The following is a 15765-nucleotide window of genomic DNA, read 5'->3' as shown; positions in this document are numbered from 1 at the left end:
AAAAAAAGAATGGAAGTAAACACCAAAGGAAGGAAGGAAGGAAGGAAGGAAAGAGACAGAGAAGGAAGAAAGAGAAAGGGAAGGAAAAGGAAAAAGGAAGAAGGAAAGAGGAAGAGAAGGAAGGAAGGAGAAAGAAGAAAAGGGAATGAGGGAAAGAAGGAGAGAAAGAGGGAGGTAAGGTGGGCCACAGCAACGCGTGGCAGGGAAAACTAGTAACTTATAATTAGGGGAGGCAGCAAAGAAGCATATAGAGCAGTGGTTCTCAACCTGTGGTCCATGGACCACCAGTGGTCCCCAAGAATTAAAATATGGTCCATGGCCTCATGGTTACTACACCATTGCAACGAGAGCAACTGGTCTCACGAAACCCTCTTATAGTTCCAAGGCTTATTAAATATGGTTTTCTGTGGGCTAACAGATGGTGATCGCTGGATGACATATGTTCTGTATCAGAAACTAGAGCTGATGTAGTCTATCTAATGCAGTTTTGTGAATCATCATCCCAAATAACCAAACCAAATCTAAAGTTAATCAAAAACCGGTTTGTAACACTTTTCCTACTGATTTTGAAGAGTGGTCCCTGGTCCAAGTTGTCCCTGGTCAAAAGAAGGTTGGGAACCACTTTAATTCAAATTCAACTCTCTCTCAGATCTGCCAGTTCCTATTCTACCAAAATTTTACATTTTTAAAAAGGTCTTGCAACAAAAGTATCAGAACAACTATTTTAATTTTTCATAGCATGTTATTGTTCAGAGATTTTCCATTACCTTCCTCTTAGGTAGAGAGAGTGTAATGTGTCAAAGGTCACAAAATGGGTTGCATGGTTGAGCAGGAAGTGAAGCCCTGGCCTGCTAATGACCTAGTTCAACACTTGAGAGCAGTACGTGTGAAAAAGATCTTGGAGTCCTCGTGGACAACAAATTAAACATGAGCCAACAATGTGATGTGGTGGCAAAAAAAGCCAATGGGATTTTGGCCTGCATCAATAGGAGCATAGTGTCTAGATCTAGGGAAGAAATGCTACCCCTCTATTCTACTTTGGTTAGACCACACCTGGAATATTGTGTCCAATTCTGGGCACCACAATTCAAGAGAGATATTGACAAGCTGGAATGTGTCCAGAGGAGGGTGACTAAAATGATCAAGGGTCTGGAGAACAAGCCCTATGAGGAGTGGCTTAAGGAGCTGGGCATGTTTACCCTGAAGAAGAGAAGGCTGAGAGGAGATATGATAGCCATGTATAAATATGTGAGAGGAAGTCACAGGGAGGAGGGAGCAAGCTTGTTTTCTGCTTCCTTGGAGACTAGCACGCGGAACAATGGCTTCAAACTGCAAGAAAGGAGATTCCATCTGAACATTAGGAAGAACTTCCTAACGGTGAGAGCAGTTCAGCAGTGGAACTCTTCCTTAGAATGTGGTGGAGGCTCCTTCTTTGGAGACTTTTAAACAGAGGCTGGATGGCCATCTGCCAGGGGTGATTTGAATGCAACATTCCTGCTTCTTGGCAGGGGGTTGGACTGGATGGCCCATGGGGTCTCTTCCAACTCTTTGATTCTATGATTCAACTCGTTACACCATCCTGGTTCCCAGAAAGCCCTATATTTCATTAAAATCCCCAACATGACCTCCCCGGTGCAAGTTATAGAATGGGGGAAACCTGATTAACAGAAACACATGTGAAAAGTATATATGTATATGAGATAATGATCAGCTTCATCTGACCCGACAGTATAGCAGGTAACAAACCTTTAGCAATGTTGGACTGTATTAACAGAAGCATGGTGTTCAGGATAGATCATAAGAGAAGATTATTTTTATTTTACCATAGTCAGGCTGCATCTGTAGTTTTTTTATACAGCTCCAAGCACCCAATTTTAAGAAGGATATTGATAATTTAGCGCATCTCCAAAAAGAGCAAGCAGGATAGTGTGGTGTCTGGAAACCAGGCCCTATGAAGAAAGGTTGATAGAACTTGGTATGTTTACACAGGAAGAAGAATTAAGAAGTATATGTTTAGTCTCCCTTTCACCTTCTTTCCAGATTAACCATTCTCTCAAAAATGAAATATCTGCTCTCTTACTTCAGGAACAAGCATTGGGTGAGAAATTGGAAATTACAGGTTCTCTGAAGATTGCAGCAGATTGTAGATTTTGACTGAACAGAAGGACAACTTCTAGCGGATGCCACAAGGAAGAGGAGATGTTGTTTTTGTATGATTGTGTTGGAATAGACTAACATAGCTACCTGTTTTAGGCTCTGCTTATAGAAAGATTATATAAATGGTGAAGTCTGGTATTTCAACCCTAAATATTTACTTCCCTCTATTTTCCTACGTAAGAAAGAATACCATTGTTTCAAGAATATGTTTCAAGAAAGAATACCATTGTTTCACAAATCATGAAATGCTGCTATTCTTTGAGTTAATTCTAAAGTAAATGCTACATATGCAATCATTTCATTATCCAATTCTGGATTGTCTATTTACATTCCTAATCGAATCTCTCTGTGAAAGAAAGAGCATATTCTTAATGGTGTGACGAAACTCTGGATTGAATCAGTGAAGAAATAAATTGAAACTTCAGCAGGGCCATCTGCTGGCAATCCAAGAAATTGTATTAACATATTCCTCTTATTTTAAGTATAATAGATAACTTTGGAGGAATCCATTTATTTAAATGCTTGACAAAAGAGAGTAAATCAAGGCAAGTCCATATTTTTTTTCCAGCAGTGTAAATAGTCCTTGTAATGAGGACAACCAGCTTCCTGAACTTGCTTGAAAATAGTCATTTTGTGCAGGAATGTGAGGCTATTAGCACATATAAAACCTAAGAATTTCTAATTTTAACACAGGATTTGGTTTAACCTTGTGAACAAGAGTAATATATTATACAAGGTGAAAAATCAGTCATTTTAATATAAAATGTCTTGCAAATGTGGTTGTAAAAATAATATGATAATTGTGTATTATCCTGCTTTCAGAGCAAATCAGGTTTTAAAGATAGGTCTATTGGCTGGAGATTTCTAAAGGGTAACAGCATTTGAGGTTACTTCTGATTTTAATTTTTACTAGAAATGGTTGAAAATGGTATATTTTAGAAAAGTAAGTGTTAGTTTATCAGTGAAACAGGACTGTTTAGACTTGGGAACTTGAAAAAGCAGATTAATACACTGTTGCAAAGAAGATGTAGGCTGCTAATGTACTTTTTTAATTAACTGAACAAAAGAGGAATATGTATCCGTGTGTCCATAATTTGAATGGAAAGCTGCAATTAAAAAGAGTCAGGCCAATAAGCAGGAGTCCATTTTGTTGTGACATGAAGGTTTTCATCCAGATTTCATCAGCACAGTCTGTCAGCATAATTGATATAAATGCAAGCTAGGTTGTGTGTTCAGGTTGTGTAAGTACAGAGACTGATGTATGCAGAAATACTTTGCCTACACAGTGGAATGCAGGTCTGACTTGAGCAAAAGAAAGTAATTACGTATGCATGTGCATGCATACAAATACACAAACTATATTTATAGGGTATAATTGAAGGATGTGGCACAGGAACTATTCAATGTGTCAGTAGCAAAATTGTTCTGAAAATTCAGTACTTACAAAGGCTTCTAACAAATAAAATCCCCGGTTAACTAGACAATCATTTCCAGGTCAGAACAGAGAGAGAGATATCCTTGCAGCACACAAAGTGAATGCCTGGAGCCATGAAAGGGGGAATATATCTGCTGTTCATGCTAAATGGTATTCACATATTTTACACTGTTTGTGTATGAATGCAAGTTGTGGCAGATCATATTGCAATAATTCTCTTCCTTCTCCTGTGCTTTATACATGTGGAAAAGCTGTGAATAGCAATATAGTGTATTCAAGCTAAATTGTTCTATAATTGTTGTTATGATGGGTGGCAGCAGGAGAAAGCTAAAGTGTCATAAAGACTTCAGTGTGGCATTGGCATATAGGTTGCATATTCCTTGTTTGAAATGCCTGGAACCAGAAATGTTTTGGATTTCAGATTTGTTGGATTTGCATATACATACACAATGAGACGGGCTCCAAGCCTAAACATAAAATTAATTGATATTTTATACACAAGTTGCACACACCGTCTAAAGGTGTGTGCAACAGTATTATATACAGTATTTTAAATAATTTTGTGCATGAAATGGAGTTTACGAACCATCAGAATGCAAATATGTCATTGTCTCAGCTCCCTATGTGGAAAATTTCAGATGTTGGAGTATTTTGGATTTTGAAATTCCAGATAAAAGATACTCAACCTGTATCAGGTCAAAGAGGTAGAGCCTAACAGAAACCAGAGTGAAGCTGATTTCTGTATCTTCACTGTCAGTAATTGAATATATAACTGACAGTGATTCAATACTAGGTAATAATGGATGATATGATTCTGAGGCCAGATAGGAGAAAAAATGAGTAGGGAAAGAAAGTGTTCTGGTAATCTCTAGTCTCAAGATAATGTGTTCAGACAAATGTCTAGGTCTGTCCAATGAGCTTTTATCTGAGTTAGAGTCAAACAGAAGTAGATGAGAACTGTCAAGTAAACCCTTGAAGGAGAAAAGGGAGAATGTTTATTTTTGCCCTTATTTGTGAGCCTCAGTGTCTCTACGTGCCTTCAAGCTGCCTATTGACCTATGCAAATCCCTTAAATTTCATAGGTTTTTAAAGGGATGTTCAGCGATAGTTTCCCAACTTTCTTTGTCTGAAATATAGCCAACAGTATCTTGTATTTGATGTTCTCCCTCTAAAGTACTAACCGAATTTCATCCTGCTTAGACTTCCAAGATTGGATGGGATCTGGTGCTTTTAGGGTATTTAGGCAGGTTGGTGGGATTGAGAGTTATGATGGGCGGCAGCAGGAGAAAGCTCTCGATCCCACCATCCTCACAAGCGCGTCTGGTGGGGCTGAGAGGCAGGGCCTTTTTGGTGGTGCCCCCCGGCTGTGGAACGCCCTCCCTAATGAAATCAGATCACCCTGCTCCCTCCTATCTTTAGGAAAAAACTTAAAACTTGGTTGTGGGACCAAGCATTTGAGCAGCAGACACAGTGTTAACAATGATAATGATTTATTGGACTGACAGTGGACTGGTCTGAATTATGACTTGAATTTGTATAATTTTAATTGGATGTTTTTATACGTGATGTTTTAACTATTGTTTTAAATGTAAATTGTTACTAAAATTTTCAATTTTCTTGCTTGGGCATCTAATGGTTGCCGATTGTGAGGCCGCCCTGAGTCCCCACCCAGGGGTGAGAAGGATGGGATACAAATGTACGGAATAATAATAATAATAATAATAATAATAATAATAATAATAATAATAATACTCCTGGCCAAATAATGAGCCAACGTTTAAAGCTAAGATTATAACTTGAATCCAAGAGTGCTTGCAACTATATCTGATCCTGAAAGATTTTGACTTTAGCATGGGGTGTTACTTTTCCCACTGTATCAGGCTGACAAGATATAAAAGTAATAAATTATGCAAGTTGTACCTACAGCTGAAGTCTTGTGAACATATAATTTAACTTGGTGTCATTCTGCTGTTATGTGGAAAGAAATGTACAGCCTGCTGTTTGCAGAGGAAAGCAATATGCTTGCCAAGTGAAGGCTACCATTTGCTTTCATGGAGAGCCATATGAACAGGGTCTTCTCCTCTATACATATATTGATCCAAGCAAAAACAAAGTGGATCCATGTTTCATGTGATGAAGTCATAAATGATGTCAAAGATGAGTGAGCCACTGGGTCGTAGTGATTTATGTATTGGATAAGCACTCTGGGAGATCAAGGTTCAAATCCTTGCTCAGTCATGGAAATCCACTTGGTGACTTTGGGCAAGTCAAATTCCCAGCTTCAGGCGAAGGCAATGAAAAATCCTCTCTGAACAAGCCTTGCCAAGAAAATCTCTGAATGGGCTTGCCTTAGGGTTGCCATAAATCACAAACTTTAAAGCACACAATAACATGAGTGACCATGTGTGTGGATAATTTCCACAAAGGAGTGACAGACAAAAGAATGGAATCTAAAGATGACACTAGATAAATTTGAAAAGTAAATAGCAACATCGTAAATACAGTGAGAGAATAATCTATGTTGATGCCTGCATTTCTAGTGAACGAATATTGAGCTAAATTAAGTGTTTAAAGTTTGATTCTGTGTTCCAGAAACAACTAAAGATGTGCTTTCATTTCTAAATTAATCATGGCAGGATTATAAAACAGATGGAAGTAAAGTGCATTTTGTTCAGTATGTGTGTACTTTGTAAATACAGAGTGAAAAACATTCCATTAATAGCTAGCAATTTTTTCACATATTGATCTGGTCATAAAATGTTGATTACTGTACTCTGTACTGCACTATGTTTTTTTCTAATATGAATGCCAATAAAAGGAAGTAATCTAGATTGAAACATTGATCAATGTTACACAGTTTTAAAAGCTTTTAAGAAAATATGAACTAAAGCTTCTTTAGAGCATTGTGACAAACACATATCATATTGGTAATATGCACAGTTTTGATTTTTAGAAGCTGTTCATTGCCTTTAATCATGATAGATATGTCATTACCTATTGCAATACCAGTATTTTAAGAAATGATACCTTGTGCTCTTTATTCTTTTGCAATCTTTTTTTAAAAAAACCTTGTCAGGAATAAAAAGGGAATGGCATAAAACTTGAGAATTCTGACAAAAATGCATACAAATATGTTAAATCACTTTGAATTAGAACAATTTATTGTTATATCAACATAATAGTTTTATACTCCAGAGCTCCCAGTGGTGCAATGAGTTAAACCCTTGTGGCAGCAGGACTGCTGACTGAAAGGTCGGTGATTCAAATCCAGGGAGCGGGGTGAGCTCAACTTTGTACCAACAACTTTGTACTGGGGGAAGATTGCTATCTTGGATTCAATTGCATTTTTCTTGCCAGGAGTATTTTTAATTTAACAGAAGCTCTCTCTAATGGAAAAGAAGGAAATGGGAATGAACCTATTTTCCTTACTTCCCTCTGCAACCCTTTATGCTTCCCCCTCTAAAAACCACTTTGATCCTTTTTTGATTCACTTTTTATGGTAAAAATTTGGGCAAGTCTTGAGTTTTTCTCCATCATCATCTCTAACCTTTGCTGAATTCTAGCAATGTGTGTGTTAGTTCAGCTAGTTGCAAAATCCAAATTGAGAACTGCCTCCATTGTTGATGATGGTTTAGAAAAAGAAGCCAAGATCATAAGCTGCTGTTGAATATATACTCAGTTTGAGAAATACCTAGCTTACTGTGATATTTGAACATGCTTAATGTGCAGCCAGAAATAGTAGAAAGCAGCCAGTGTAGAACCATACAATGAGGTTTAACTGCATAATACGGCATTATAGATCTAGTTTTAGAGCTGGACTTTCTAAAGCAGGCATGGGCAATCTTCGGCCCTCCAGGTGTTTTGGACTTCAACTCCCACAATTTCTAACAGACTACCAGCAGGAGCTGAAGTCCAACAGGAGTTGAAGTCTAACACACCTAGAGGGCCTAAGTTTGTCCATGCCTGTTCTAGAGGCTTCTCAGGATACTACTGACTGAGCCTGCAGAAGATCACTGCTGACAAAATTAACAAGGGCTCTGCAGCTGCAGAAACATCAGGTTGGAGTGGGTTTACATGCATTCCATTGTTGACCGCTTTTCCATGTCATATTATTAATGGACCAGATTGTCATGCAGTAGCTATAAATTATATTGTGTGAATATATGGACCAGATTGTCATGCAATAGTTATAAAGTATATTGTGTGAAATACATTATAATCTTATTATTATATTCACAGGTATTGCAATATCTGATGAAATTGATAAGGTAAGAGCTGTATCTAAGTTTTCTAGGTACATTGGATGTATACAGGGAAGTCTATGTAAGTACAGATATAGGAATGTAATTGGTCACCAATTTTCTTCTCAATGAAAAAGTAATACTAGCAATTTTCTTTCAATTGTAAGACCTCTAAAAACTACACAATTTTTATTTATTATTTTATTTATTTACTTAATTTATATACCGCTTTTCTCAGCCCTTGGGCAACTCAAAGCAGTTAACAATAGCAAAATTCAATGCTCAACATCATAAAAAGAGTTTAAAAACAGTTGAAAACAATGATATAATAAAGAATCAGTTAAACATAACTAAAACATCTCATTAGCATCTCATAGGTAGAATGAAGATCTAATCTCATAATCTGTTGTTCCGTGTTCCTATATGCAATACACTAGTACTGTCATTCTCGTCCATGTCCTTTAAACTCTACAAACATCTACTGTCTGAATGCCTGGGCTCAAAGCCATGATTTTAATTTCTTTCTGAAAGCCAGGAGGGAAGGAGCAGATCTTACCTCATTTGGGAGTGTGTTCCATAGGCGAGGGGACACCACCGAGAAAGCCCTGTCTCTCGTCCCCGCATTTGCTCAATTGACGGGAGCGAGAGCAGGGCCTCCCCAGATGATCTTAGATTACGAGATGGGACATAGGGGTGGATGCGTTCGGACAAGTAAGCTGGGCCAGAACTATATAGAGCTTTATAGGTCAAAACTAGCACTTTGAATTGATCTTGGAGATGGACTGGCAGCCAGTGGAGCTGGCACAACAGGGGGGTGCTCCCTGTATGTTGCCCCGGTTAGTAATCTGGCTGCCTCCTGTTGGACTAGCTGAATTTTCTGAACCGGCTTCAAAGGCAGCCCCACGTAGAGCGCATTGCAGTAATCTATTCGGGACGTAACTAGAGCATGGATGACTGTGGCCAGATCAGACTTCCCAAGATATGGGCGCAGCTGGTGCACGAGTTTTAACTGTGCAAAAGCTCCCCTGGCCACTGCCGAAACCTGGGGTTCCAGGCTCAGCGATGAATCCAAGATCGCTCCCAAGCTGCAAACCTGCGTCTTCAGGGGGAGTGTAACCCCATCCAAATTTTTGAAGTCATTTTTCAATTTGGGATGTATTCTGTACAAAATTTGTACATGATTGTTTTGCACAGAAAGCAGCATTTTCTGTGTAGGGAATTTCAATGCAAAAATATATAAATGTTATTTTATGTGCCGAAAAAACTAATTCCTGAACAGAACATGCTGTTTTCTGTGTAAAATGACCACCTGCAAATTTTGCAGAGAATAATAGTAATAGCAACTTTATTTCTATACCCTGCCTCCATCTCCTCAAAGGGACTCGGGGCGGCATACAAGGGACGTGCCCAAACACAACAGGTTAAAATAAACATCCAAAAAATAAGCAATATCAAACATCAATAAACATAAAATCAGACGACGTTATAAAACAATTAAAAGTTATCATGGCTGAGCAAATAAAGCACTGGGCTTGGTTCATAATTACTAAGTGCAATGAATCCTAAGTAGCACCAGGGCTGGACTAGGAGGCAAATGTCCTTAGGCTATTAAAGTGTTAGAAGCGCAAGAAAGGGACCATGTTAAAGTGCAGGAACGGGATAGGTCAGAAATTCTAAGGTTAACTGCCTAATCAAAGGCACAACAAGCAGCCAAGATTTTAATTCCTTGTGGAAAATGGCCTGCCTGATTTCCCTGGGAAGGGAGTTCTAGAGCCAAGGGGCCACCACAGAGAAGGCCAAATCCATAAAAGAATCTCATCCATCTAAGATTTTTCTTTCCAGGACTTCCCAATTATGAAAAAAGGTGTTTCAATCATTTTTTGAATATGTGTTGTCGAAGGCTAATCAAGGTGGTCAGTTGAAACATTCACACCTAGCTCTAGCAGACAAGAGTTCTTTGTCATACCCTGGTCATTCCACAGATATATAAACCCATTTTCCTAGTTCCAACAGACCTCACTACCTCTGAGAATGCTTGCCTTAGATGCAGGTGAAACGTCAGGAGAGAATGCCTCTAGAACATGGCCATAGAGCCCAAAAAAAAACCCCTACAACAACCATTTTTTTGAATATTTTCAAATGTTATTTCCATTTCTACAGAAATGGCAACTTTCTGGGATATTTTGCAGAATTCCCTCTCACACTCAAACAGCTCATTGTTACCTGAATGTACTCAAATCTATTCTCCTTCTTAAAACTTTTAAAGTGAAACACGTTATGGTAATCAGTATTCACTTATGATAAAACTTGCATTCCTTTCAATGTGGGAGTAGGCGACCGTTTGCCCTTCATTGTTTTGGATTGCAGTTTCATAATCCCTTAATATTGAGCATGCAGAGTAGAATTTATGGGAGCAATAGTCCAAAAGGTTTCTGGTAGTTTCTCCCTGTGATGAGACTTTGGTATGTGTCACATAAATGATTGACATTTTGAAAATTATTTTACTTTTTAAAAATCAATGCTATTCAAATTGAATGTCTTCATGTGAGAGCAATCATTTGACAGAAAGCAGTGTTTGTATAATTCATGTCGTAGTCTTTTTTGCATATGCTTGAACACCATTTTCTAAAGAAGCCTGAGAGAATAGTTTTCATGTATTATGGACTGATTTTCATCTAACATGATTCTAAAAATTATGTATTTTCCTCTTCAAATTGTACCTTTGTTTCTTACAAGTAGTCCTTAATACAATTTTATTTAAGGATTACTGAAAGTATACTGTATCTGTATGAACTAAGGGGGGTTGCCTACATAGAACATTAGTCCATTCACTCTGAGAGGTGGCTGCCCAGTGTTCCAACATAACATTTGGAAATATATACTGATGGTAAGAGTTACTTTACAGTGGACTTGAGTGTCTTGGAAGTTGATGGACACTATTTTGTTGGAGATTAACAGACAACCATCTCCCAAGGATGCTTTAACTGTGTTTTGCTTCATTTAAGGGTGTTGGACCAGATGACACTTTAAGCTCACACTGGAAAGTGTAAACTGATGTAGTCTTTGTAACTGTATGTGTGTGTTAATACACAATAATGAAGTCTATGGAATTAGATTTTTAAAGAGCAATGAAAAAATTGACACATTTTGATTTATTACTTCAGTGTCTCTCTCAAAATCATCGTGATTGTAAAGAGCTTTAATAAAGTTATTCCTAGTTGCAAGCAAGGTCTGCCTGTCACAGGCTACACCTTCTCCCATTTCCTAGCTAACACAGAGAAAAAAGATATCCATTTTAGTGGCTGTGTCTGTGTTCCCTGAAAAGCAGGCCTAATCTTTTGAGAGCAATCCAGTTACTTTGCACTATTACAGGGAAAAATCAATTTGCTTTCAACTGATTTTCCTTGCTATGGAACTGGCCCATCATTCTGTCAGAACCTTTCTAAGGAGAAGCACATTTCCTTCATAATCACTTTCTAGATATAGATCAGGAGTTCTCACACTTTTTCAGCCACAGAGTTCTTTTTGAAACAAAAGTTTCTCATGGAGCCAAGGAATATATATATATATATATATATAGAGAGAGAGAGAGAGAGAGAGAGAGAGAGAGAGAGAGAGAGAGAGAGAGAGAGGTTTGGGCAGGGTCAGTGACAGATGAATGGAGAGTGTGTGAACTAATTCGCACAGTGCAAAAAAGAAAAGAGAGAACAATACAATATTTAAAATGAATAACAATTTTCACCAACATAAACTTAACAATGGAAGACCCAGGGGCCACCCAGTCCAATGCCCTTCTGCAATGCAGGAAAAGCACAATCAAAGCACCTTCAACAGATGGCCACCTGGCCTTTGTAATAATGATAATGATGATGATGTTGATAATAATAACAACAACAACAACAATAATAATTGCAGAAACCCCAAATACCATCTAGTCCAGCCTCTTTCTGCCATGCAGGAAAATACACAATCAAAGCAACCCCAACAGATATCATTCAGGCTTTGTAATAATAATAACAACAACAACAACAACAACAACAATAACAGAAATCCCAGAGGCCATCCAGTCCAACTCCCTTCTGCCATTCAGGAAAAACACTATCAAAGCACCCCCTGAGTGGTGGGAGGGAAATAGGGTTTTGGAAGCAAAGAAAGCAGGTGGGGTGCCTCTGTTGCTCCTGCTGTGTCTGGCACCTCAAAACTTTAATTTCCTTGCATTTCTCACAAGGAGGAAAGAGGAGGAGGGAGGAAGCAGCATGGCACTGCAAAACCCCTCACTATCACCTGCGGAGCCCAGTTTTAAACCCCCTGATATAGATGATAAAGTCAGATGTGCTGCTGTATAATGTGGGTTAGAAAAATAGTTTGCATTCATGTGGTAATATTCTATGTTGAGAGACAATATGCATTTGAATGTCAGTGTTTGGGAGGCTAGTTCTGGATATTTTACGGCTATCTTATTGATCACTGTAGAAAACAGGATGCTTCAGTAGGTGAACCTTTGGCCAGACTCAGAGAGGCAGTTCCATTTTAAGTTACTATCGTTTGTCAAATGTACTATCACCAAATCACCAGAGTTTGGAAAATTGACTTTGTGTACTTTTTTGGATTTAAAATGACGAAGCCTTTCCAGGTTTATCAAATCACATTGTAATGAAAATATATGCTCAAAGACCTTGGTTTACATTTGATTGTCCAAAGTCAAAACTTCATAGATTTTCCACATAACAGTGCATGTTGTTGTTTCCTTGCATACTTTATTGCTTTAAACAATAATCAAAACAATTTTTCCCCTTTAGGATGCAGCAGCTTTCAATTCTCCTCTTTTACGGCCCCGTGTTGTTGGAGAATGGGTTGGCCGAGAAGAGAACGATGCAGATCCATTAGCTGATGAAATGCTGCAGCCTCCAATACCCAGAAGCAAAGTGGAACATTGGGATAGTGAGGATAGTGGCAGTCCCGGAGGAAGGTAAATTTGCCCCTGTTCAGAAGAACCTAGATCTGGCCCAAACTTCTGATTGTGATCATGTTCTGAGTATATACTGGCATAAGGCAAAGATGAAGGTGGGACTACGTATGTACAAATATTCTATTCACATCCCATTGCACTACCCAAGAAAAGACTTGTGTATGCACATAGACAGGAACAAACGAAGAATGAAAAACTTTGCTGATATCAAGCCTCATTAAGGTAAATATCTACATCGTTTTTCAGATTTATTGTAGAATGTGCATGGTTACTAGTACAAGCTGATCAGAGGCTGGGATATATTGCAAAACAAGAAGTCAGATTTCAGATCAGGCAGGTAAGGATTGGAAAAATGAGTGCATAGCCAAGGTAAGACAATAGTCAGTGTCTGCAATAGACAAGACTGATCAGAAGATACAGATTTAATTCTCTTTATTTAGACAAGACAGGGGTCAGTTGAAAGGCAGTTCAGGGAAAAGAGAATCAGCCTGCGCTGGGTGAGTTTTACTTACCCTGAAATCTCAGATTTGCAGTTTGAGTATACTCTTGGACTGAGCTTTGAATTTGGGTGCACAGCTTTTGGTAGTGACTGCATTTACAAGCACAAAGACATATGCCCTTTATAATGAAGTTCTTGTGCATAGTGGCTCCTTTTGGATGGATTTCAGACTGACTATAATTCATCTTTTTTAAAAGAATAGATTCAAATTTATAGGCATACTACTTCCCTCTGGGAGCCCCCAGTAGCACAGTGGGTTAAAGCACGAAGCTTCTGAACTTGCTGACCGAAAGGTCGCAGGTTTGAATTCGGGTAGCACTTAGTAGTTAGCCTCAGCTTCTGCCAACCTAGCAGTTTGAAACCTGCGAATGTGAGATCAATAGGTACCACTCCAGTGGGAAGGTAACAATGCTCCATGCAGTCATGCCAGCCACATGACCTTGGAATGTCTACAAACAACGCCAGCTCTTCAACTTAGAAATGGAGTTGAGCACCAACGCCCAGAGTCAGACACGACTGGACTTAATGTCAGGGGAAAAGCTTTACTTAACTACTTCCTTCTGAGGCAATGAATCTTGCTATGTGTCATTTATGGAGAAACTGGAAAATCAAGGAGGAAATTCTTTCTTGTCTAGTTTAAAGATGGAACCAAAGACCAAAGGACTGAAACATCAGCAACAGCAACATAAGAAGCTCCTGGCTGCTATGCTTTCTCAGGATTCATTTGATTCTGTACAAAGTACAGCTCCTTCAGTAACAGAAGAAGATATTGACAATGAAGATGATGCAATGGAACTGCTGGGTAATTTTTTAAAACTTTAGCCGTTTTAAGCCTCTCATTATTGTTTATTTATTGTTTATTATCATCTGCTCCCAAGTGTGACTATGTATAGAAACAAGCATGTGCATCTTTAAAATGTTTCAAAAGTATTTTTTTATTTCTAAGTTGTTCTTTGGAGAGTTATTTCTGCCCAAAATCACTGTTCTCATTTGACAGGTCCTTGTGGATTTTGCAATGTTTATATGCATATGCAAGCAGAAAAACAATGCTGAGGTTTTGCACCTAGGAATTGAAATTTAAATAGCAGAAATACAGTAAACTGCAAGACAGTTTACCCATTGCTACCAATCATTCCATTGCAATCTGGAGTCACAAATGACTTTTGGATGTAATCTATGATGCAGTCTTAATTAAAGCCTGATGCAATTTGAGTAACTAATCTGTCACTAATAGAATGTGTTGTCCTCCAGCATTAGGAAAGTAATAATTTTTTCACAATGTCAAACTAATTTTAGCCTTTTCATAACATCACGTAGCCTTCGCTGGTGTCTCTTGTTCATTCAAACAATTTTCCCCACAATGTCAGCTGCTTGTCTAACCTTGGCTGTTGCTGAAAGTCTTTTTAAAGGTAAATCTTATCTCAATTTGTAATTTATTGAATCCGTGTGAATGAATCTTTTTGCCTTCACTGTGGTTTTATGTTCACAATCTAGCTGAAATTTCATACTAAGCTTTTAATGTTGTCTGATGATACCAGTTCATGAATAAGATTATTGAATTTCTTTCAGTAGACCCTAATGGATTGCCTGTCCTTAGGAACAGTGGAAATTGTGCTGTACAAAGTTGTGTTTGTTTTGCTATATTGGTCTAATATTTACTACTCTGATTGACACTAGCATTCAAGGGCCGTAGGGAGAAACATTTCACATCACCTGTCACAGGATCTCATTAAACGTAGAAGTCAGGGATCCTAGGATGCTATGCTGTCAGAGTATGTAGTTTACCACATAACTATGATCTTTTCTTGTTTTTTTATGCTGTCTTGAGATTCCATGAAATTGATATGGGAAATCAGCAGCAGTCCTGCAGACAAGCGATTTTCAAACTGTTCAAGGTAACCTTGAAGGTTCTTTGGAAACTTCAGTGAAAAGAGCAGAAATGACTGACACAATTCTCTAGCAGCACAAAAAATGCTACAAAGTGCAGAGCTACAAACAGAATAATAAATATGTACATAAATACAAGATCAGAATGAGAAATAAATATCACAGTTACAGACAGCTAGACAGGAGTTTACTAAGTGGTTGTAATACATATAGAAAAATAAATATAAGGCAGACCCCAACTTACAAACTTCTGACTTACAAACAACTCATAGTTAAGTATGAGGGTGAGACAATAGCTCTCCAAAGCTTATATATGTATATGTATATGTATGAGTGCGTGTCAGAAAGTTTTGCCTCCTGTGTCATAAAAAGCTTATGAATGAACATATAACAGCAGAAGTTGCTACAGATCGCAGTCTGAACTATTCTCTACACAAAACTACCGTTCAACAGCCATTAAAAGCATTTTGGAAAAATTCAGGGTTTTGCTTCATATTCCACCCATGATTTTAAAGCTGTTTTAATGTCATCCAAATCACTGGATCTTTTACTTGTTTGGACCTCTGAAAGACTACCT

General features: G+C 38.2%; 1 protein-coding gene across 1 annotated transcript in view; it reads left to right on the top strand.

Moving 5' to 3' along the window:
* Positions 1-15765, top strand: part of C4H8orf34 (chromosome 4 C8orf34 homolog) — a 114971-nt gene that overhangs the window by 45667 nt on the left and 53539 nt on the right. Inside the window, exons 5-7 of the mRNA XM_060775440.2 lie at positions 7832-7860; positions 12633-12802; positions 13937-14103. Coding sequence (XP_060631423.2) covers positions 7832-7860; positions 12633-12802; positions 13937-14103 — 366 coding nt within the window. The remainder of the gene's footprint in view (positions 1-7831; positions 7861-12632; positions 12803-13936; positions 14104-15765) is intronic.

The sequence above is a fragment of the Anolis sagrei genome, chromosome 4 (assembly GCF_037176765.1).
Source record: "Anolis sagrei isolate rAnoSag1 chromosome 4, rAnoSag1.mat, whole genome shotgun sequence".
Lineage (NCBI taxonomy): Eukaryota > Metazoa > Chordata > Lepidosauria > Squamata > Dactyloidae > Anolis > Anolis sagrei.
This window is presented reverse-complemented; position numbering and strand designations above follow the sequence as displayed.